Consider the following 25863-nt stretch of genomic DNA (forward strand, 5'->3'; position numbering starts at 1 on the left):
AAGCCTTACTGAGGGAATGTTTATAGTCTTAAGGTTGTAGCCACAGGTTAGGAGAGAAATTGCTTTGAGAGCTCACTTGAACTACAACGTGTTTCTAGAACGACGTGTGTGGAGCCTAGTTGGAGAAGTTTGGGGAAGGCACTTCACAGAAGAAGAACACCAGTAGAAGCTTCACTTCCAGCTGTCAGAGAGCTAATGCTGCTGCAGCAGATGCTGTGTTTTGGGAGTAGGCCTGTTCCTCCTCAGAAGCAAGGAGTGTGACAGCTGTAGAAATCCCCCAGCCAGGTACGCCGCAAAAACTGAGCAACGTGCACACATACACACTCACAGACAAACACACGGGCTACGTTCCCCTCTTGCCCATTAATATTACATGCAGCAGACTTTGGCATAATGTACACTCACTTATCATTGATTTGCTCTCTCTCTTTCTATCTCCCACCCCTCACCCCCCGTTGGGCTTTGAGATGTTAACCTGTAAATAATGAAACTTTTGCGCTGCTGGTGACACTTGCTGCTTGTGAAGGAGGGAAGAGCAGAGAAGGCCGGAGGGGAAAGCTTGATGAAATTGAACCCTTTCCTGCATCATGAATATTTTCCACATCACCAGGAGGATGCAGGGACTTATCAGGGCTGTTTGTACCCCAGCTTCAGTGTAATTCACAGTCTCCGCCAGGAAAAAGCTCATGTCTGATCGGTATTTAAACGATCCGCAGGACATAAAAATGGACAGAGGCAAGGCAGCAAACTGGGAGAGCTGAGCTGCATGCACACGCTCAATCTGCTAAGTAGGTGAGCTGCAGTTGGCGCTGGTGAATTACTGAGAGTCAGTTGTTGTATTGCTGCAGCAAAAAAGCCCTGGATGAGAGAATGACCTACATAATGAGAAGTGGAGCTTGGGTGATGAGGCTTTTATGGAGTGACAGCTGTTCTACCTGCCGTTGTCACCTTGACAGAGCAAAGGGACTCATCAATAAACCCCAAACTAATGAGTGTCATTGTAGTTTATAGCATAAGAGAACGGGGACGACGTTATCCCACACGTCTGCCATATTAAGCACACCCTCAACCACCCCCACAACCAATTTATGACAAAGATTTTTTAGCTTATCCAGCACCATTGTGGGTATCATCATTTTCTGAGCTACCGCTGGTCCCAGTGGACTTGAGTGGAAGTGTCACTCACTGAAAAACTTTACTGGGGGAGAGAAGAGACTACTTCCTCATTTTCAGCAACTGTGCCAATGCCCAGGTGCTCTTTTCAGGTGCTACAGTATGCAGTTTGTCTGACTGAGAGAGACAGGTCTGTGTCTGGCTTTCCTATCATCTTGAGCTGCTCTTTGCCTCAGTGTCAGCAGACTGAGCCTTCCTTCCTGTCAGTCTGCCGGAGCTGATGATGAATTATAAAAGGGCCTTCTCTCCCAGAGAATACAGATGTTTCTACACACACACACACACACACACACCTCGTCTCTTTTGCACTGGATGGCTCTACACTGTGAAAAGCCTTATCATGCTTGCAATACAGTTGATGGAAAATGAGCACTTATTATGCAAGCTCAATGAGAAAACAGGGACTAATTAACTTGAATGGAAACATGTTTGGCTTCTCGAGCTTTTCATCTTAGAGGGGGCTTCTGTTTGCAATGTTTCTTTGATTTCTGATCTCCATATGCATATTTTTAAATGAAATATAGAATGCTCTTAATGACTATAGGACAATTATAGAAGTCATAATAATCCATGTGAATGCGGCGATTAAAGTGGCTTGTTTTTGTGAACTGAAGCCCCGCAGGAGAGAATCGGCACTTGACAGACGGCTTAGTTTTGAGTGTTTGACTCGGTGGTCAGTATTTACTAGGTGCTGTGCATACAGTACAGGCAGACAGATAATCTGAGCGTCCGCTGCCTGATTAGTATGCCATCTCTTTCTAAAGTAAGAGCAAACAGAGGGTTGTTTTAATTGAGACACTGAGGAAGAGAAGCAATGCACTAATAAACAGGTAATTATGCAACTCCCAGCTCCGCCAAAGCAGATTGTGAATCCATTAAGGCCTCTTCGCAAAAACGCCTCTTCCTTTTTTTTCCCCTCCAATGATTTTTTTTCTCTAAAGTGCTACGCAAAATCCCTATGCATGCAGCCCTGTTGCGTGGGAGTGAGGCTCTTGACGCAAAATTCATAACAATTAACCATCAATCAGACTTAACCTCTAGGGTCACAGTAAGTGCTCCTCGCCCTGTGAATCTGCTGGCCAGATTAACACAGTGACAACATGTGCCTGTACATGTCAGCTAATCCATTTATTTATTCAGCTTTCTCCCAGACTGCCTGATTAATCGCTCCCAAACCACAGATGGAAGGAAAGAGGAAAGAGACAGAGAGAGAAAACGTGCTGCTCTGTTCGCTCAGAGGTCCGTAAGTGTGTGTCGTGTGCGCATATGTGTGTGTGTGCGCACTGAGCAGTATCAGATTCCCCGAACACACACTTGACTGAGCATCAAAGAGTAGTTTGCAAGAGCGCATGTAAACAACGATGGGGATGTTCAGAGAGATATACGCGAACACCTGCACACATCCATCCCTCCAAACAAACAGACAGCCTTAAATTCTCACCGCCCACACATTCCAACCCCGTGTGCTTCGCAATTTCTAGAAACTTTTATTCTTACCTTGAGTGGCAATGTAGTGATTTGGCCTGTGGTAGCCCTGAAAAAAAAGTGGGAGAAAAGAAGATGGGAGTCACTTTTCTTCCTACTCATAAAAAGACTAGCCGTGGTTAGGCCATTTCTTTTAGAAAACACACAATGTCTTTGATATTTTGTCAGTTTTCTGACAATGCAGGTTGACCCTTGCATGCAAACTCAGTTTATTTCTACATCGCAAACTTACAAACAAAACCCTTTTCAGACATCACCGAACAGAACAGATTTAAACTGCATGGAATCCCAGTTAACATCTGTTGCTGTTTCAGATGTTTCTGCGGCAAAAAGGAACTTCACTGTTGCTCCACCTTAACAGGAATTGTTTGAGAAATCTGCAGGCCGCTCTCCAGAAATACTTTCAAAGTCTGTGAGGAAAATGCATGGCTGAAAGCTAGTGATGGATGCTGCTGGATACAAGATGCATAAACACTCTCCATCACACACTCTATATGCAGCACACCTCTGGAGTAAGCAGCCAAAGTGTTGATAATCCCCAAGATACAACTAACAGCACTGATCTTCACAATAGGCCCCCTAGTCTCACGGATTACTCTAATCCCTTCAAGTTTTATTTGTCCAATTTCTTGTCTTCTCTCCAGAGATATGAGGCAGGAAACAAAACATTAGGACTTAAAGGCTCTTCCCAGGCCCTGCCTCTTCTTGATTGTCTTCTCCCCCCTCCACCCACCCCTGCTGCTCTGCTTATCTCCCTCATATTCAATTTAACTTGGACTGTGATTAACGCTCCTCCAATGAAGGGAGAAAGACACAAAGGATATTTTCCTCACTCTCTCTCTCATCCACAGGGCTCTTTCAGCTATTCAACTGTCCTCCATTTTTAATGACTTCTTTATCTCTGGACTAAGGAGGAGATTTGTTTGTGCTTTGTGCTTGTGTAAGTTCTGTCAAGTAAAGTGGAGGCCCAGTACGCTGTCGGATTAGAGAGGGGAGACAGAAGAAAGGAGGGCCCTGACAGTGACTGTCAGGTGAGTAGAGATTACTATAAATGGACTCGCAGCTTTTTAGACGCATGTTACATTAGGTGCATAAGAGTGTTTCTTCATCATCAACACAAAGAGATAAACGCAGACATGTTCATGTTGAAATTATTAATTGAACAGGCGCTGTTTCCAGGGATGTGTAAATTACTAAAGGAGAATAAATGTGTGTTATGCTCTCTGTATTTTGCTGCATTGCTTATTACAATTATCATTTACATTAATTCTTTCCGGTAACAGTGGGGTGTAGAATATCTAGAATATGCAGCATGACATGTTTTTGCCTGTGGGTATGAATTTGTATTTTCAGTCTGAATATCATTAGATAACCCACTTTTGCAAATCTAGGGTACCAACCCTATCACCTACAAAATACATTTATATACACTACTTATTTGCTTTGCCAAATACACTTTGGAGAAAACAGAGTAAATGCTGACTCTATTATGTTCACTGGCAATGTTTCTTTTATGATCCAGAAAGTGTAACATCCTTATGCTACACAAATGGGTAGAAATTTAGCCTTGCTCTTCCCTATCAGGGCAAAGTGAGAAACTCACTTCAGGCCCCAGACCCTAAGGGGCCCCGAAAGCCCCAGATTTATTGTGTCAGTTGTTTTGTGGTCATTTGTCATTTGTTGCAGTTTTTTGTGATTATGCACAACAAATGCACCATATAAACTAAAACTATAAGGGCCTTGAGGTGAGTTCTACATTATTAGCTGTCTGCCCATCCTGCCAGCCGGGAACCCCCCATGGGGTCGCAAGATAAATCTCAAAATACATCACAAGATGATTGAAGGTATAAGAAAGAAAAAAAAAATTCTCTTTCACATAATTCCTATCATTTTTTCTACTTTTCTCTCATTTCTCATTTTTCTTGTCTACTTTTGGAAACTTTTACCTCTTCAGGCCTCAAATTAAACAATCTGAGAATTTTTATTTTTTTTTGAAATTGCCTTTGGTTGAATCCTCAAAGCTCTGCCATGATCTGTGACAATGGGTTGCAAGTAGAAACTGATTTGTTTTAATTGGTCACAAGCCAAAAAAGTTGGGAACCATTGTTGTAGAGGGCTCTGTGTCAAAATGTACACCGTGCATCTTTCTATATAAAATTCTGTTAGGGTAGGGTAAATTACCACAAACAGTGGTAGGGGCCCATCCCTCATTTTAGCCACTGGGCCCCTTAATCTTGCCATGGACATACAAAGTGCAAGACCAATGTTTGTGTGTGTTTGCATCCCAAAGTGTTGTTGGTTCCAGTCTACTAAAACACTTACTTAAAAAGATTATTAGATTGATTATTGTAATATTGAAAAAGTCAGCACGTCCTGTCTTGTTCTTCAAGACAAACCAGTGTCCACTTTGGCTATTTTTAACCACGGCTACAATATCACAACCTCTCCCTTACATTTGCTTAGGGAACAGTTGGGAAGCTTTGGGTTCCTAAACATCCATTATACTTTAGTTGTAAGGAGTAGGTATTACAGGTTTGCAGTTTGTTCAATATAAATGAAACTGCAAACATGTTTCCTACCTATGTTAAAAAAAATTGAATTTTGCTAATACAAATTAGTTATATATGAATGTAATTGTTAGGAGACAGGGCTAAGGGTACCTGAGTGACTTGATTTCTGCGCACATGGTCAATTCTATAGCACATCACTGCATTACTTCAGTATATAGTGCACAACCCTAGCAAACCTCTTTGTGCCCCATGTGAACACAAACAAAACAGGCTATGTTTCCTTGCTTCCTAAATGCTTATGAAAATACTCAATCAGCTGTGGAGAAAGGAAACATACCCGACTGGCTCTGCTTACTCGTACATGACTCAAAATAATCGGCAGTATAATAGAGTACAATAACAAACACTGTTGGAAATGTTCAACACATAAGAGTTTATTGGGCAGGACAAGCTTCTAGATGGTTTAAAAAGCTTTCTGAAGAGCAAAAACATCATTACCCATCTGCCTGCATTTCTACTAAGTACTTTTTCAATGAAACTGGCAGAGCAGTGGAAATCCTTTTCAATCAGGACCCTCTTTAATATGCGTATATTCTTATCTTATAATGGGGCCCTCTCTATTGTGAGAGTCTTCGCCGCAGCTCCCCTTTTTGCAGCATAATGGGCCATAAACTGAATAGTGGGAAAGGTAAATAATTTAAGCCTCCTGCATTTGCCGTGGCACACCTTGCATTATGAATTTATGTTTGAAGCCGTAACAAGAGATTACAAATTACCACGGGGGGGGGGGTAAAATGGGAGTGAGAGTTCTCTCCTGAGCAGAAAACCACTTAGGAAGTCAGGTACATCACCAGGCCATTACACATGGAGCGGAAGCATCTGCTCAAAGAGGCCAATGAACTGCTGTGATTGGTCACATCCTGCTACTAACACTGCTATCAACAGCAAATCAGGTCAGATCAAGAGGTTCTATATTGTGTGAGCTAACTGGGTTAGATCTGTTTCCAATAGGAGGCATATCTCACACTACTTTTTAATGACTTTTACTTACTGTAAAGGTATGCTAAGTCACTTGAGTGCATGTAAGTGCTGTGCTTCAAGTACTCTCCTGTGATAAGACGTATAACAAAACCTCTGTAGATAACTTCTGTGTCTAGTTTGATTCACTAGTCTGTCCATGAGGGGTTTTCAGTGTCTAACAGTAGAAGAGAAGGCAGCTGCCTTATTTGGATGTGAAGCACAGTGAGGCTGAAAAACAGCTCTGCAATTTTTCAAGACTGTCCTTACCAGAAAATGACAACATTGGTTGCCTGTTCGATTGCTTAAAATGACCAGACATGACAATGACAAGATTGTGCAAATGATGAGTGTCCTCTTGTGGAAGCAAAGGCAGCAGTTTTGTGACTTTATTAATAATATGCCACAAAATATCTTAGGGAGGAGATCAATGTGGATGGTTAGCGTACAAAGACACAGGAGACCAACAGTCAACTTTGGTTTCTTGTAACCACGATCCACTATCTCCCTAAACTTAACAAAATAGTTGCCTCAACTTAACCAAATCTTGACCATAGAGGTAGCAAACTAAAAAATGTTCACATGAATCATTTTTGCGTTAGCAATATTGCCTGTTGATGATCTTCTTGTCATCTAGGTATTAGAAGTTGTTGAATCTTTCACTGACAAAATTATTATGTGAATAAAGCAACAGAAGAGTTAGGGAAACCATACTAATAATTTTGACTTATTTTATTCTAATTTCTATATATCTGCTACGCTTCTTTTTGTGATGTTCAAGGCACCGTATTGTGCTTTTCAGTTTTATCCATCGTTATAACTTGGCTAATTAATCATCCATGGAACTTCTCTCCTTTTTCTTCTCATTTTGGTTTTCACATTGTGTTCATGCTGTTGTTCAAAGCAAAGTCCAAAACTATAACCTCAGTTTCCCCTGTGTGCTAGTTTGCCTATTCTCTCTCCCAGCGCTGTCAGCCTCTGATCTTCATTCCTCTTAATATATCCAATGAATAGAGTGATACAGCAGCTCTTTAAAGTTGAATATAAAGGCACCGTGTGTGTGTGTGTGTGTGTGTGTGAGTGTGACTGTTTCTGTCTGTATGTGTGTGTGCATGTGATGGGCAGGCAGTGGGGCTGCTTTGTCCCTCAGGCCCCCGCGACGGCGGCACCAGCGCCCTCTCTCTCCCCGAGAGGAAGCGCAGTGACCTTTGCGTTGGTGGTGCTGACTGGTGTGTGTACTTACATCAACGTAATTTGCATTAATGTAATCGGAGCTCTGTTCCCCCTCCAGGGCCTGCAGTCTGACACGGGAGTGATCATCTGGAAGAGAGGAAGAAACCAGCATTGAATTAATCATATTAACGAGGGCATCAGGAGAAGAAATGGGGGAGAGGGACAGAGAGACAGACAGTAAAACAGAGGAACAGAGAGAGAAATGATAAAAGAGAGAAAGTGGTGATGGAGGAGACGAAGAATGACCAGACTGGCATCATACTGTGGCACAAATGAAAACAGTTGTAGAAATGCAACATGGCTGATGAAAGGCATGTAATGTGACTGAGCCTGTATGACTGTATGATGCTGCTGTACGTTTAAAACCTTGATGATATGAAATCAGAAAATAGGTGTATCAAACTGCTCGATGGAAAAACTTATAAACCTTCAATTAATGGTAAATAAGGTGAGTAGTGAGTATGGAGTGAGAACACAATAAAGACACTATTATAGGCTAAACCACAATACGATTACTTATTACTTATTATGAATAATGACATACATTTATGCTCAGATACATTTGAGAAATGAAAACCATGCAGCCTTGACTCTAGATTATGTTCATATTCAAATAAATGGAATTTGTTGTAATTTGTGGCATTGTACGTACATGATTTGCATTCTTAAGTTACGTAATGTAACTTTAAAGTAATTTTAAGACAATCCCTAAAAGCAGATCTTCAAGGTTTTTCCGTGACAGCAGTGATTAATGAGGGGGGTGAAATGAACTGGCCAATCAGCATTAATCAGCAAATTTGCTCAAGTTTGGAAGGGTAATATTAATTAATTGTGAAATCAAATTCAACATTTTTATAAACATTGCAGAGGCTTCATGATATGTGCCATATGCTGCACGGCTTATTTGTCATAACTGAAAAGACACTGCAGGAAAATGAATATAAAAGTAGATTGGAAAGGTCAAAGCTGCTCTCGTTGGCTGATAATAAAACTCTGTTTGAGCAGCTTATAGTTATCCAGAGTCACAAGCCTGGCCAATAAATCAGCCTGAAGAATGGGAATGGCACACAAAAACTCATGAGCGCTCAGGAGGTGCTTTGTACACACATGCAATAATATTCCCATATCGGTTCTTCATGCGGTTCTCATCCTTCTTGGCAGAGTCCCATGGTGCAGACTGTCCCTCAAAAAAGCTCTAAAGAGAGAGAAAATAGAGAACAGAGAGGGGGGAGATGAAATATGGTGTCATGTGTGAGCACTCAAATGATAACCAGGCTAAAGAACACAGTCTTCCTCTTTCAGCTCTACAAAAAAGGAAGGGAACATTGGCAATGGAAAGGAAGACACAGAGAGAGATATATTCACATCATTATTAGACATGAAACACAGAAAGGATGGTGGATCCCGGGGAGCTGTGTCAAACAGCGAGTGCCATTAGGGCAGAGGCGGTGGGTGTCATGCTCAAACCTCTCCCCCTGCGCCGCTCTGCCGGGCGGAGCTACCGCAGCGGCTGTCTGCCTGCCTCATCTGAAGGACTCAATCAGCTCGTCACAGGGAAAACTAAAGCCAGCTCATCGTTTGCAGATCAAAACTGCTCCGCTCAGATTACCCTCATGAAATATTTATCATCTCTCGCTGGGGAGATTTCCATTCTGATGGCACACCAGGCACAATTAAGCCAAATTATGAAAATACATCTCCACTGCCAGTCCACCGCTGTTCAGCAGAGGCGGGTGGGGTTGGCTCCAAGCAGACTAGCCTGGACAAAAACATGTTATTGTTCTGGCTTTTTGATAGCCAGCTAATGCACATTTGAAAAGTCAGCTAATACATTAGTATGCAGACCATCTGCAAGTAAAGATTCAAGAGCATTTATCGGATGTTAAACAGATTGTTTGGAGAGTTGCATTTTGCGTGGTTAGCCAGTCGGAAAGATCAGGACGCATTGTCTTCAATCATCAGTGTTCTAGGACTTGATGGTTTCATTCATCTCAGTGCTACGGGCAGGCAGCAGGCCGTTTTTCTACCAAATAAAGGTCTTTCAGACACGACGCAAGGACATATTCCTGTATGAAGTCCTAAGGATTAGTGATGTCACTGAGAAACAGCTTTAATATGCTAAAAATATGTCCCATCCTTCCAGTGAAGATGGAAGCATGTCTCAGAAATGGATTATACAGGCCTCTCCTCCTGTGGCAGTATGTCTTGAGTAAATGCACGGGCCAATGTCGTTCTCTCTGTCACTCTGAAGGATACAGGTCTAATATCAAGCATCTGAAGACAAATCATCTTCAAGCCGAAAGGCGTTACCTGGCAACTTTATAATAGTTCTCTCTTAAACTGAGCGACCCTGCCTGTCTCATATGCTATAGTCTCATTCCTCAGGCTATTTAGAGCCTGAATTCAGAAAAACAAATGATGGTGATAAAGTAGTTAGTGTCCCAAGAGGTAGATATTATATGAAGGCTTTTCAATTTAAAGGCTATATATCCATACTGGGAATAATTGGCTACCTAAAATTCAACAGACAGACAGTGATTGAAAAACAATGGATGGCTCCACCTGTAAAAACTATTTTGTAGCAAAGGTTGGTGTTGTACTTAATTTTAGTGCATCTGCAGGTAGATTATCCCCATCTTCAAAATATTCAAATTGGCCCAGATCCAACTTAGTATGTTTTTAATTACAGGCTTCCTGCTGTACTCCAGTCCCAGCACAGTTTGTCTGCTATGCTGTTTCTTTGTCTGTAACCACTTACTGTAAGTGAAAAGCATAGTACTTTCTCTGCATACAATCACTATGGGAAAACCTACATAAAGCGACAACAGAGCACTTGACGTACAATACACACCATAGCAAAGTAAAAAATTAAAAAAGAATGGTAACACAAAGAAGCAGAATTGTTTAGCGAGTTGCTTCTGAATGAATGAATAATGTACTGTGTGAGAAAAGGAGACTCATTCAAATTGACTAGTGTTCATTTGCGGTTGGAGCTTATAGAATTTCAGGATTCTCACAGTAGGCTAGATGCAACACATTTCCCTTCACATAAAACAAGCCGAAAACAAGTGAAATACAATGACAAGATAACATTAATAAAGCATTTGAAACTTGTTTTCTGCTTACTGTTCGCTCAATCAAAGTGTGTGTCAACGTGCAGAAGAAGTTGGACATGCAAATACTTTGTTATAGTTTCTATCAAATATGGCTTTATAAAGCTTTTGCAAAGTATACAACACAAGTTTGCAAAGTGTTAAGTGTTGTGCAGTGTCTAAATTGTAAACTTTGGTATTTGGTTGGTTTGGCTATGCGATGATGAAACACACAAATTAATTTGTTGACCCATACCTTAATTTGTAATTAACTAGAATAGCATCAGAAATTGCCGGTTTGAGTTATTGTTATCTTCCAAATGATTCAAATTTTACTTACAATTATTTATATATTTTTTTAAGCTATTCTGGCTCTCTATTTTTAATTGCACTGAAGTGGTAGTAAGTATACTTTCGAAAAGCTTTATAAAGAAACATCAGAATTAAGTTGTGGAGCATTTATGATCTCACAGTTTCTGATTATGGAAAAAACATTTCACACTGACATTGACATTTTCCATATACATTGTAAAGACTTGACATGACAACAGTTTTAAAAAGTCACAGACATTTCATCATCTGTGGACTGTCAAATGCTTTGGTAACTGTGCATAGCTTCTGTTGGTAAATGCCCTTTTCATACTAGATGTGAGATGTTGTAATCCCACAGGGCCTTAAAAAATAGCCAACAAGCGCCATCAATCTGTCAGGTTTGTGATATCATCTACAAGTCTAAAAAACTGACAAATAACCAAAAGTATTGGCTTACCTCGTTTATCTGATCCAAAGTTAACGTACAGAATAACAAGAAGCATGGGTCAGAGAGAGATATAGTACAGTGTAAGTCAACAGGTTTAGAGGTGCACTAGGCTCCAATCCCATCATCAAAAATAAACGGTTAAAAAGGGCATTAACCTTAAGACAGATCGATAGAGAGAAGACAGCAGCGGAACACAACATACAAATGAATCGCTCTAGCCAAGTGAGAATGAGCTCCGTTACACCCTTTAAGCATCCCACAGGCCTTTTTTGCGAAAGGCTGTGGACAGCTAGGTGACAGTAAGGTAAGGGGACGGGGGACAATTGTTCGTTGTGGCGTTGCTTCCTTTTGAATGAATGTTATGCATCCATGCAATGCTGGCCGCGTGAACCCAAAACACCTTTATACATAATGGATTAGGCCTGGAGGGCAGCCCAAAGCACTCAAGCCCCTCAATGATCTGATGCTGCAGGTAGCAATGGGAGGCTGCATTATTTAATTCTGCAGTCATGAGGGGGAAGTGGGGAGTTAATTACTGATAAATCTGGCCCACACATAGTAGAAATAAGCAGGGAGAGAGATTAAGGGAGGGAGAGGAAAGCAAGAAAAGAACACGGGAGGTGTAGATAAGTAAATTACAGAAAAAGAGATGAAACAAGAGAGGACATATGAGGTACAGGAAATACATTCAGAGGGTGAAGAAAAAGATGTGATGTAAGTTAAAAAAAGAGTAAAGTGAGGATGGGAGAAGGTGATAAAGAAAGACAGGAGATGTAAGAATAAAAAAGTGGCAATCAGTGAAAAGGGCCAGCGTGATGTCAGATAGAAAGACTGAAGTAATACAGATTAGATATTTAAAAAGAAGGATTTAAAAAGTATAGCTTGAAGCCAGTCTGTTACAACATGGCATCAGGGTGAGATGAGGCTGGCTGGTGTGAGGCTGGAGTGCCGCCAAGCCCTGCTAGTCTCCTGCACTAATGAGACGAAATGAGAGTGTTGCTCAAAATCTTTTGTTTTGGTGTCAGCGTGAGGCATGGTGTCAGATTACGAATGCTGTTGTGTGACAACAGTCTTAAGAGAGCAGCAGGCTGCCATCGTCGAAGTCTAATCGGACCTGATTCAGATAAAGGAAGGGACATGGCTAACATACAGTTAGCTATTCCTCACACCTTTTTTTGTGGTGGGGGGGTGTGTTTGCATTTCAAGTTGGTCTACAGCTGAGTCTCTGAGGGGTACTGGGACAGCAGTATTTGACACAAACACACACGCACACGCAAAATCGCTGCAAACAACAAGGAACAGATGAACAACAAAACGAATCACACCGTAAACACACTGAGACGGGGTACATTAAAAATTTATCATAAAAGTGCATCTGGGGAGAAACAAAACAGTTCTGCTGTGCTGTGCAAAACAGAGAGAGACAGACAGAAAGAGAGAGACAGATACAGAGAAAGAGACATGGGCTTGTACACCATGACACAGATGAAGCCTTGTATTAGACTGATAAACATTTTCACTCAAGAATCTCTGTGGAGATGTTACAAGTCTATCACCAGGCTTTATTTTGGTTTGCAACCTCTATAGTTTGGGATGACAGCTGGGTTGTGCCTACCTCATACTCCTCCTTGAAGCCGTAGCCCTCTGCGCACTTCATCTGGGTGATGTGCTGGAGGAGGTCTGCCACGCGGATCGCCGGGTGCAGCTGACCCGTCTGGTACGGCACATCAACCGGCTCCCGCTTCCTCAGGGAGTGAGTGTGAGACTGCACCAGGCTGCTGGTGTCGCTGCCCATGTTCTGGCTCTCATCTGTGGGACACAAAAACAGGGACAGGACAGAGCAGGTCAGGACGGAGAGGCATGAGCTAGCATTGCATGATTTATCGGTATATTGTTATAAGATACATATGGGTGACATAATGCTTGAAGCAGTAAATAGCGGTGATATTTTATGAGTTTATTGACATATAAATCTGAGTTAAGCTGCCTAGGTGTTGTCACTCACACCAGTTCATATCTCACTTGCAACTGTTCCCATTAACAGATGGCACATTATCTCATTTACTGTTAAGCATTATGTCACCACCCTCCAGATTGACAAACAACTCTCAACTAGTAATCTGTTTGTTATGGATGGTCACAACAACACAACATCATTGAATAATAGGATGAGTCATGTGGTGGGAAGGTTCAGGTCCATCTGTCTCAGTGTGTGGCTGGAAAATATTTAATATTACAGGCCTACTGTACTCTAAGACAGCCTATAGCCATTAAAATACAATGCCCTTTAAGTATAGCGCTTACACTGTTAGCATTAAATATGGCTACTGTCAGAATAAAAGGAGTCAGAGGCCCTCAACTGCAAGAAACAGTATAGAGCAATTGTAAAAATCCACATGAAGATGCTGTAAAACAACAAGTTTACTTTTTTTTTTTACTGGCAGTACAGTATGCTGGTTTGGGCTGCAGCTCATATTGAGAGTCAGAGTCCATTCCAGCTCTTTCATACTGTAATCCAGTCAGTGGCAGACATGAGGCACAGATGCTGTGGGGAGCCAGCGGACGATGGAGGGTGTCCAGAAACATGAAGGAGGAGGATGTGGGGGGGTGCGGTGGGCCACAGTGAGCATGTTGCAGCAGGCACCGTCAGAAGCATCACATAGACACAGCGTGGATTCAACCCCTGCCACCCGTTCTTCCCCCCAAAAATGAAAAAAATCAAACCTAAAAAAAAACAACAAAAAAAACAGGAGGGAAGCGGAGATGGGAGGAGAATGCATGGGGTGATGCTGCCAATGGGGCACTGTACGTACTTTGACCATGCTAGGCTAATGGTGGCTTGGTGGCACGGTACGGAGGGTGGTGAGATGCTAACATGTCCACTGGTCATGCAATAAATGTCATAATGTCCATGTCAGAGGCAGCCTCTTACTGTCGGCTTGCTTTCTGAGTAAACACCACCTCCTTCCCCCAACCCAGGGCCCACTTGGGAAAACTTACCATTAATGGGCACTTTTTAGATAGCAGATACATAAGAGGTTACGTATGTAAAGAGAAAGAGAGGAGAAGAGAGAGGAGAGAGGGGATAAGCAACAATACAGCATGAGAACCTGTCACAGTAGAGTGTTTTAGAGCTACGCTATAGGGCAAGATCACATGCCTTCTCAGTCCAAACTGCCTAGCTAGAAAGCCTAGTCAAGGGGGGATGTTGAGTGGATGGATGGGGCAATTTCAACAGTGCAAGACAAAAGAAAAAGAACAAAACAAGGAAGTCATGGATTTCAAGGGAGAAAATAATGGGGAAATACTGGTCGTCTTTGGAACAAGATGTAATTGTTTCAGATCTGTGACTTGCATATTTTAATGATGCCAATTATTTTTTGAGTATTCTGACATTTTGAATTTCTTTCTCTAATTGCTACAATTATATTTGCATGTGCTAGTGGTGACACCTGTATTTATACCATTTAAAAAAAATTGTAAGTGTGTGATGAAATCAAAAAACATTACCAATCCTTTATGATCTAATCAGTTTTGATCATTAACCTCAACTGATGAGACAATGCTGTGACTGAATGTGTCACAACTCAAAGCATGTAACCTTTTCTGGCTGCCGTAATTTCATGTTAATTGTTTCATGCTTCATTAAATGTGGAACCTAACATAAGCAGCTGTCACGACAGTGATGATGAAAGACACTGCTTTAAATTGCACTAATGTGAAAAACATAAGCCCTAACTGTAAGTTGTGTACTTGTAAATACAGTTATGGTACTTGTGGTGAATCTGGAGTAGAGTTGCTTATTGCATCTTTCTTCTTGGCCTTGAGTATTGAATTATTACAGTTCTAGTGCCCCACTTAGTAGCGACACTCGTGCTACGCTGGTATAAAAAGCGCCTGCTCGTTTCAAGATCCTGCACTTTTGGCTGTGCATATGCAACAAAGGCCAGTAATAATTAAAAGAAGAACAAAATGCTTTTTTATAATTCTATTTTATCACTGAACAGGATGAATAAACACTGGCAAAACCAAAACAAAAACAAGTAGGTCACTAGCAGTTAGCCAAAGGCAGGGGGAGCAACATTAAAAAGAATAATAGAAAAGGTTGTTGTTTTGGAGGGAGGGAGGGGAGTTAAATGCGTAGTGAGGAGAGAAAGGGAGGGAGGGGAGGGCAGCACAGCTAATGCAAGACTTTAGATGTTCAGACCGAACGCATCCCGTGTTCAAAATTTTTGGTGAGCGGGGCTAAGAGAGAGCGTTTTCTGTCTCAGTCTCACACTGTTTAATTTCTGTTTGTGTCTCAGTGCAGCTGCTATGGCTTCAGCACACTGTAGCCTTGGCGCTGGGGCAAACTGCCCCCCGTTGCCCCCCTTAGACACTCCCCCACATCCAGTCCACATGTCTGTCCATGCATATGAGAGGTCAAACATGTATGTGACATCACACGCACGACACGCAATGCGGATGGGATGGAGTGAAGCCAGCCTCAGCCCAGGAGAACCCCTCGTTTGACGGGGAGGGAGAGGAAGAGGAAGAGGAAGAAGGGAGGGGGAGGAGGGGAAAGAAGCAGCAGGCAGGTATGAAGGTGAGGAAGCCATCTTTAGTAAAAGAGCCAACCAAACCAAAAATGGAAAAAATAAAAATCTGTGCTTTTTTGTCCTCACAGTTAAGTCTTCAAACAGCCATCTTATGAATGTAATGCACTGTCATTTTCTTCAACACAGAAGTAAGAGTAAATAATCAACAGCAATGGGAAAAAGAAAATGTGTCTCACCTAAGATAGCAGTTGGCACAAAGGGATCTGCTCATACCCCCATAACAATTGCAGAAGTTGGAGGAGGAAAGAAAGTTGTAGTAAATAAAAGAAGCCAAGATAAATCCACAAAAAACAAGCACAATAATTAATGGACAGTTTTTTGGTTTCTTGCCAAGCAGCAAAACAAGAAACTTATCATATTTTCTGGGAAAGCTAATTATACACTAAGTTTAGTTGATTATAAATCTAGCTGCCCTTTACGCTATCTAATCAATGAGCTGTAATCTGATTACATAAGACATAATATTCTACATATTATTTGGAGATATTAAAGTCATAATTGAACAGCTAAATTCCATCTTGGCAAAGTAATATAAAACACTTTCTATTACAACCAGAGATGTAGCAGAGTGTAAACCCATCTAAAGCCAATTTATCTACCTTCTCATTTGTGAAATCGTTTCTAAAATCATTTTAATCTTTAAAGCACATATTAACTCAAGCTGAACTCATACCACACATTACAGTATTAGTCTGTAATTTACATAAAAATAGGTCTTACGAAGAACATAAAACTAATTAATACTTGTTTGTGTCTTATTAATTTATCCTGACACCTTTGCAGGTTTCATGATGACTGAATTTCATACCTACTGGTTTCACTCATCATCACTGCTTATATAGTAAGCACTTCTCTGTTGACATACAGGATTGGCCTAAAGAAATACAGTGTATGTTTACCTGGGTAGTAGGAGTTGGTGGGGATGGAAGTACTGAGAGTGTTGGCTTTAGGCAGTGTGAAGGAAGAGGGTGATGATCCAGCTAGAGATAGAAAAAAAGAACACAATACAAGACAATCAATAGCCTAGCATTGCTTAGTGGCAGAGGTAGTATTCAGACCTTTAACGTAAGTCAAAATAGCAGTACAATATATAAATACACCATTACATTTCTGCTTTCAGAATTAGATTTACCTTTACTGTATGGTGGTGGCAGCAGAAATCCCAGAGATCTTACCAAACTAAACTAAAGTTGCACTAAAACTGCATGCAAGTGTGCATGGCTAAATACCACTAGAGGTAGGTGATAAAATGTATTTCTTTGTGATTTGGGTGAACTGAAAATACAAAAGTATTAGAAGTAAAATGTACTTAACCCTCAGGAGTCCAGGTTGATTTTGGTTAATTTTTTTTCCCTATGCGTTCATCTTTGTTTTTGTTTAGCAAAAACTGTCCTTACCCCACTTTTATGGTATCCTTTTTTTCAGTACAAACTCAACTTTAAGTCTGACTTCTCATTTTGTCAATTTAACAAAGTATAAAGCTGCAAGGAACCCACAATACATACAAAATGACAAAGATTTGTTGTGAGCAGTATCATGTAGGAACTATTTTCTTTCTACCAATAGTTCCTACATGAAACTGCTAGGTCAGTGGATTATTTTGAGTTCAAATGTAGTTTTTTTGCACTTTGAGCACCACAAGCCGAGTGCCATATAGTCCCATTATATTCAAATCTAGATGGATAAATAGCACTACAGGTAAGGAAAAATATGTGTTTTTGATTTTGGGGTGAACTGTCCCTTTAAACCAGTTGCTTTTAAAGACATCATTTTAGGCGACCTGTGGTGGAATGGGATCACAAGCAATAAACAACAAACATATTTGCTGGTGAGGAACAGTGTGTTTACTTCTTGTTTTACTTTTGTGATAAAAGCATTGAAATAATAATCTGTGACATGCTAAACCTTAGTAAGTAACAATAGCAGAATAGAGAAAAGTCACACAGTCAGCAAACAGATTAAGTTTTGTTAGTTGTTCTACAGTCTCTATATAAAGTTTGCTTACATTAGCCACCATAGTTTGCCACCATAAACCAAACCCTGAGTGTATTGAACTGAGCAACAGTGTTTTTATGAATTTGACTTTTCATTTGTAAGAGGAAGTTTGTTCTATTTCTTCTTTCAAACGTTACATAGTCTCGCTTTAAAACAGGGCTGCAACTGACCATTTTTTTCCTTACTGATTAATCTGATGTTTACAACAACAAATGTCTATCACAAGTTACAAAACTCCATGTTGACAGTCATAACAGTCCATAACCCAAAGATATTCGATTTTATATCATAGAAAATTAAGAAAACCAGCAAATATTCAGATCTGGAACCAGTGATTTTTGTCATTTTTGCTGTTAATGACTTAAACAATGAATCAATTATCAAAATAGTGACTGATTAACTTTCTGTCAATCAAATGATCAATCAACCAACTAATATTTTCAGCTCTATTTTAAAGCATCAAAAGTTCAAAAGTATTCATCAGGCAGCAGAATGGTCCCTGTCAGGGTTGTATTGTATATTAATGAATTATTATTACTAATTAATTTTACTACTTTATATACTGTTGCCTCTTTAAATTGATAAGGACACAACATATTTTACAAGATGATCATATGATTTGTATGTACAGTATTAATATGCAAAGTAACCAGTAACTATAGCTGAAATAAGTATAGTGGAGCAAAAAAGTGCAGTATTTCCCTCTGACATATAGTGGAGTGTAAGCATAAAGTAGCAAATCAAAACTAAATACTTGAGTAAATGCACTAAATTTTCTCAACTAAACTTTCCATTACTACTATTGATATACCAGAGTAGAGCAATACTCGTATGGGCAATGCAGTCATGTCAATTCACCCCCCTTGCTTTTCATCTTCTCTTCTTAAAAGAATAAGGACTCATGCAACATCAACAGAGCCAACTGCCGTGCTAATGGATTTCAAGACAATGATCTGTCAGCCATGATGTTTTGAGCCAAAATGACGCTATTGACAGTCATATAAGGTCATGGAGAGCATGAGAGGGCTTAGGTATAGTATTGAAGGCATTACACTGATAGGCAGAGTAAAATGTAATGCATTTACATCATTTGCGCTGGCAGACAGAGGGCCAGATTTGAACATCCACACTAACAGACAGTTAATCAAGGTCAGAACATCTTTGGGGCTCATCCCCTGCAGGGGTGTGGAGACAGAAGCTGCTGTGGAGTTTTAATCTGATGGTTTTGACTGGGATTATACCAGGTCAAGCCCTGGGTGCAGACTTAGCTGAGCTGTCCATCAACAAAGTATTAAGTTTGACCTGGGATGGAGAAAATTAATAGGTTATCACACCAGAGCACATCTAGTATGTGTTGTGTGTTTCCTCTCTATGAATTGGAAACAGAACAATGCTGAGTTCACGACAGACTTCTCAGCATCGATTATTGATTAAAAATACTCCCTTCAGGCTATTAACAAGTGTTTACGCAACAATTAATATAGCTATCCAACTATAGTACAGCATAGTGCAGGTATCAGCAAAAGAATCCTAATAGTAAATTATTAATATTGCTGATTTAAGCTTACTTTTAGTTAATTTAATGAAAATTAGTGAAACTAAAGACATTTAAAAAGGAAATGAGTAAAAACAGTAGAACAAACCCTTGAGGGCTTGTGAAAAAGGGTGAATCTCCCATTGAAGAAAAAATGTAACAATCTTTCTCAAAATCATATCAAAGTCTTTTCCGTCAAATGAAAGTAAATTCTGTTGGAAGCCGGTTCCCTATTGACTACTATCAGCACTGGTAACAATGGGCAGTTTTTCAAAAGCTACAAAATTACTGTCAAATCATTTGCACGGACTGAATAAAGTCTTGGTTAGAACAAGGCAAAAACAGACAAAAAAAGGAGAAATTGAGACAGTTCTTCATTAAAAATCAATTTTCAACATTAATTTATGCAACTGGATGTGGTAAATGACAAAAAAAGGCAAAACCCCCACCTTTATCATGCTAATAAGAAAAAGTCATATGGTCTCACACTGAGCTTTGATACCCATTGTTCTGCAAATTTTGAGATTTTTGTAGGGGGAGTCAAAACAAATATGACTCCAGTCCTAACTTAAAAGCAGTGACAGATATTTTCACACTGCAAATGAGGATTTAATACAAAGATTCAGGTTTGGGCTGTTTTCCTGAATATGTTCCTAAATCCACAGTTCACTTGGAAGAGGGCCAAGACTCACATTTTTAGGTTGTCCCAGTGTGACTATTTCCTGTGCAGCCAAGTCTGATTTCTTTCTCACCTGACCAAACAAAATAAATTGCTTCCATCATGCTCGGTGTGTGTGTGTGTGTGTGTGAGACTGTAAAAGGCAGGTAGGCTGATGCAGGACCATCTTACCTCTGCCGTTGAGTGTGAGGGCGCACTCGCTGCGGCCGTTGAGTGTGAGCGCGCACTCGCTGCGGCCGTTGAGTGTGAGCGCGCACTCGCTACGGCCGTTGAGTGTGAGCGCGCACTCGCTGCGGGTGTTAAGTGTGTGGTTGTGCGTGTCCATGAAGGACAGTGCCTCATCACAGTTGGTACCCTGCTCCGTGTAGCTCTTGTCCATGGAGTTGACCATCACTGTCATCTCCTGGCGGGTGCTGTTCAGAGTCTCCTTGCGCTTCTTGGCCAATTTCCTTCATAAGGGGAAGAAACAAAAACAAACAATCAGACAAAAACAACAATGACTGTTCTTGAATTGATCTGATATGATGCTGCTAGTGATGACTCATTGATGTAATGAGATGGCCGAGCTAATGTGCTCCACTCTGTGGTCACATTAGGTTTTATTAGGCTCCAGATGCTTTTTCAAGCAGTGAAATATAAATCCTTAAGCAGGTGGAAAGGTGTGACACCCTAACCCAAATACATCAGTGGTCCTGATGATTTAAAATTAGCTTTAGTATTTGGGGGCGGAAGAATGAACAGTGAACTGAAACAGTCAACCTGCTTTTATTGACCTACTTTGAGCTGATGTGCTAGAGCCTACAAGCAATCTGTTCCTGATCAAACACCATTAAAGCATTGTGTACGGAGTAAACACACAGTCGAACACACACACATGCACAAATCCACATGTATCTACACACATATTCCAGACTGTAAAAGCCGCTGCAGAGCTCACATCTCCTCTGTCCTGGCTTCACTTCACTCACTGTGAAATACTGGATCAGATTCAAGATATTTCCTATCACCTATAAAGCTGTCCACAATTGGGCCAATGGATATATTCATGAACTATTAACCCCTTATACATCAGGTGAGACATTAAGATCTTGTGATCAGGGCTTGCTGCTTGCCCATGGTCAAAACACAAATCCAAGGGTCACAAGCTTCTGTTGTTGTGGACCCAGGCTCTGGAGCAGCCTTCCTATAGACATTAGGGCGATAAGCACTGTGAACTGTTTTAGTCACAGTGTATTCATGTCCATAGAATATTTTCATTGATGTTGTGTTGTCTATAGTGTGTTTTCTAGCATCTAATATTTAGTTTATTCTCATTGATATACATGGGGTGGACTAAATGTATAATGCAATACAATTAAACAGCACCACAAACTGCAGCCTGGATGCCAAAGCCAAAATGACCATAACGTTGAATCAAGATCTTTCTAAAACAGTTTCAACTAAATCTGAACATTACAACCTGAAGGTAATATTTATTGCAGGACTATTGTATCAGACTGTAGGTTTTATAAACTGGCAACTGAGGGTAAATACTAATAAATAACTTAACTTACTTAGGAATTGTCATTCAAACAGATGAACCAAGCCATGGAGTGACCAACCATTTTTTTTTTTATTTTACTTCTTATTTGTATTTTATTATATATTTGTTCATAATTTATTTTCATTTGTATTATTATTGTTTTTCTTTTGACATGTATGTGATACACGTGATATAAGTCGATGTTCTGCCACACCTTTTCCTTTGAAATGTGTCACCTGATTATATCAACTTAAAAGAAGTTGGACTGTGACAGTCACTGAGGAAAGCATTAGTTGCAACCATGGTTAGTTCAACTTCTGCAGTCTCACTAAATAAATATGCAACAAATGAGAACTCTCAAAGATTTTAAAAGTTTGAGTTTTGAGTCCACAATCAATTTCTCTCTATTATACCAACACCTGACCCTGCTGAAATGTCCTAAGTAAGCCTCTGAATCCCTGAAGGGGTGCCGTTCTGAAGCTGACCCTGACCTCTCAGAGATTGGAGCCACTTGCATAAGAAAATTTCCCCATGGCGATAAATAATGCATCACATTATCACTCTGAGGAGTTAACCCTCCTATATTTCCAAAGAAGTTGCACTACAGAAATATGGCAAACAGCTTGAGCGGGATCATACTGTAGCTATGGCCATATCTGATGCCTGCCACTGCTCTGTAGCTGGAGGGGAACGAGCAGTGTAAGAATTAACTATGGCAGCCCTCACACTGATCCTCGCACTTTGTTACTCACTATGTGACCCCTCTGTCTATTTGAATTGCAGTCTCTCTCACGGACAACTGCTGTCTAATGATGCACTCCTGCTGCTTTGTTTTCGCAAATCTCCTCTGTTTATTCAATTTCGTCGCTGTCTCGTGCCATATGGCAACAGGCCCCCGCTGCCTTCAAACAGTCATTTGCTCTGAAGGCCGCGACGTGAGGCTAATAGTGGATCCGTTCTTCAGAAAGCAAAGTGACAAAGTAGTGACATTTTCATCTGCCGGACCCACATTTTGTCTTTAATCTGCAATTAGAGCCGGGAACAAAATGGCAATCTTGTCTCTTTTTTCCGTTATAGCTTCATATTGTGATAGGAAGGAGCGAGGAGGGCAGGGGGAGCTGTATGCACCCCAGGCAATATTAAGACTGATTCGGCACTGTGTGCACTCATGGAGAAGACCATTAAGAACCACTATAATCCTGTTTTTACTACTGTATCACAGTTCTTATTTCTGCTTCTGCTAAGACATGGTTTCCTGCTTTCCTGGCCTGTGTAACAGCTGTAGCACGAGCGTTGGAGATAAACGAGGCTGTGTGGACACCAGTGCCAAAATACTGTGCAATACTGGGATGTTTGCTAGGCACTGTGGGTGTTAGATGAAGATTAATTGGCATGCTATTCTCTCCTCATTTGTAAGAAGGGGAAATTTAATGATAGATGACTATATCACAGGGTCTGATGTGCTGACAGAGATAGTACAAGTGTACAGTAGAGTGTTTGTGCATGTTGATGTGATGATTTATCATATCCCCTGATAGTTAACATAAAGCTGCATGTGGAGAGATCCCAACAAAAAATGTATAAGACTGATTTCTTGCTGGCATCCCTGACCAATAAAATCACACATTTCTTTGAAAAGTACTGAATGTGCATATGAAAGAGGATGATACACACAGATGGCAGAGGTGTTTGTAGAAGTAAAGACTGAGCAAACACTGGAGGTAACTAAATTAGGCATCTCTCATTAGAGAGCTTGTCTGCAGTTCAGTACATGACAGGCCTGGCATATCTCGGATCTTAGTGAGCAGAGCTCCTAACTCCATGAGTTCAGCTACAACAAAAAGGAAGCTGCACGGATTGTATGTCTGCGTGTGTTTGCCAGAATGTCTGTTCTGTGGGAGGTGACGCTGCTGCAACTTCTAAAACAAGCGCTTCAAAACCTCAAGCTCAGCATGGTGGGCCTCATTTCAGCACTGGAGCAGCCGAAACCTTGTGACATTGGGACAAAGAAGGCTTCATTAGACGATCCACACACATCCGCAGTGCATGGGTGCGTGTGTGTGCACATGTTAGATGACTGACACGCAGCTGGGAGGGGCAACAGAAGCGTCTTTGATTAACCCAGTGGGAGCATTGCAGTAGTTGTTTGCATTGTGTCTCATTTCAAACTTCACACATTCTTCCTTGAGGTTGTCTGTCAATCCATAATACTGTATATCCATCTATCCATTCTTCTATTTATTTACTTTAGTAAGAGAAACAGCAGAAAACTGATTAATTATTTTGGAGTGCAGATTCTATTCAGTGATGCACAATACTATTTATCTGCCAACTTGATTGCTTCATCGATTCTGTAAAACAGTGTTTTTTTAAGCAAACAATAAAATGGAGAGTGTCCTTCATAACTCTTCTCTTCTTTTGGCTCCTCATCTATCCAAAGACAAGAATGAACTGTACTAAAAAACAGCAGAGACATGTGGAGCCTTGTGCAATCCGGGATGACGAGGATTAATTAGCACTGAAGGAGTTCAATTAAAAAATGGAACATTAAATTTACTGCATACAATACATGTATTGTTTCAAACTGTGAAGTATGAAATATATGAGAAGGCTCAGTGTAGGTGGTTTAAATTATTTGGGATTTTAAAGTAACAGTGACTAAATTCTCAAAAATGTTGGTATGTTGTTGAAGAAAAAGCCTTGACCTGTAATATTGAAAACAACATTTTGTTTAACCTTTATGATAGCCAACATTTTGCTACAATTTGTTTGATTAAATTTTCGATCTGTTAAAGTACTATTTGTTAGGTGTTATGCCTCTGCCATGTTCTTATTTTGAAAGAAGAACTTACATTATGGCTAGGTTAATAAAAGTATATTCATTTTATTTACTGATCACTAAATATACTTAATTATGGTTTAAATCAAGTAATAAAATGTACTGTATTTTCAAATTATGCTTTTAAAACCACATAATTGTATAATATATATTATTTTCTCATAATTTCTTGTGATTTTTAATTTTCACCAAGATACCAAAAGTTGTTTGACACAAAAATCTGAACTCATGGTCCACTTACTACTTTTTTATTTTCTCATTGTCACAAGAAAAAACATTTATGCTCATACCAAAAGTTAATATAATTCTTCCACTATTGCAGTGGCACTGTCTGTATTATGCCAATACATGTTATATGTAGTTAAGTAAGTAACTGATGAAAGCTACTGTGTAAAGGGCCAAAATGTGACAGACAGATGTTTTGTACATGACACCTCATTTCAAAATGTATGCATTTAAACATTATTCATTATTCCATGCATGACATCCCTTCGCTCTGTTTCACCTGCTCTTCCTCTTTCCCCTTCCTCATCAACATTCAGAGCTCGTAGGTGCAAAAATCTGCAAGGCTTGTACCAATTAATGTGATTCTTGCGGCATGTTCAGCTTGTATGGTTTAATGAAGGTGTTTGCCCTGAGCACATTGTGTTATACATGGTACATTTACTAGGCCTCCCATTCTGACACTGAGTGCAGTGGAGGTGATTATGAAAAGTAAGATTTATAAAGAATGGGGAGGATGATTTATATGTCTGTGTGTGTTTTCAGTAAAAAGGGAGCTATTTAGATATTAAAAGTAAATTACAAATACTAATAGTGGCTGATTCTATTTAGACTTACCTCTGTTTCTCTTCTTGATATACACTGAAAGAGTTTGGTAAATTACAGCACAGGCATACAGGTTTGTTTACCATCGGGGCCACTCAGTAAAATGTATGCACTCATCATACAATAAGAGATTTATGATATAAGTGACAACCTGCCAGATGGAAATGGAACATGTCCTCCTGAATGAAATAGTTTTTTATGAGCTGATACAATAAAACACCAGTCAGAAACATCAAGCGTTACACCAATATTTACAGACTAGATTCATCGATAGATATTTTGTGCAAACATATCTTGTGTTATCCGTGTCAGGGTAGAAGAAACTGTGAAACAGCATCAAGACCATTATGGGACATTAAAATCTCAAGACCTATTCAATATAACAGGTAACGTTTAGATACATTAGGGCCTCTCAATTAATGATAAAAAAAAAATCATGAATCAAAGCAGTTTTTTTGGTTGCTTGGGAGCCCAGGAAAAAAACACTGACATTATCAGCTCAAGTTTTTATAGCAAACGTGTTAGTAAATAGTTGTCTATTTACATGTCCAGCATTAGCATTATTTTGGAATTATGTTTCTGGCAACTTGAGAAATGT

At 40.2% G+C, this 25863-nt stretch overlaps 1 protein-coding gene across 13 annotated transcripts in view; it reads right to left on the reverse strand.

Annotated features, from left to right (window-relative positions):
• LOC122886766 (receptor-type tyrosine-protein phosphatase mu-like) overlaps window positions 1–25863 on the reverse strand; it is a 154054-nt gene that overhangs the window by 21717 nt on the left and 106474 nt on the right. For 5 of the 13 annotated variants that reach the window (XM_044219337.1, XM_044219336.1, XM_044219340.1 and 2 more), the window contains 9 exons: window positions 20248–20525; window positions 16768–16848; window positions 16045–16071; window positions 14271–14282; window positions 12886–13079; window positions 11280–11288; window positions 8526–8613; window positions 7429–7505; window positions 2671–2707 (listed from right to left, as the gene is read on the reverse strand). In XM_044219337.1, the coding sequence (XP_044075272.1) occupies window positions 2671–2707; window positions 7429–7505; window positions 8526–8613; window positions 11280–11288; window positions 12886–13079; window positions 14271–14282; window positions 16045–16071; window positions 16768–16848; window positions 20248–20525 (803 nt within the window). The remainder of the gene's footprint in view (window positions 1–2670; window positions 2708–7428; window positions 7506–8525; window positions 8614–11279; window positions 11289–12885; window positions 13080–14270; window positions 14283–16044; window positions 16072–16767; window positions 16849–20247; window positions 20526–25863) is intronic. The other 8 variants (XM_044219347.1, XM_044219338.1, XM_044219341.1 and 5 more) reach the window with 5 other exon arrangements.

Source organism: Siniperca chuatsi, linkage group LG13, assembly GCF_020085105.1.
Source record: "Siniperca chuatsi isolate FFG_IHB_CAS linkage group LG13, ASM2008510v1, whole genome shotgun sequence".
In the NCBI taxonomy this organism is placed as follows: domain Eukaryota; kingdom Metazoa; phylum Chordata; class Actinopteri; order Centrarchiformes; family Sinipercidae; genus Siniperca; species Siniperca chuatsi.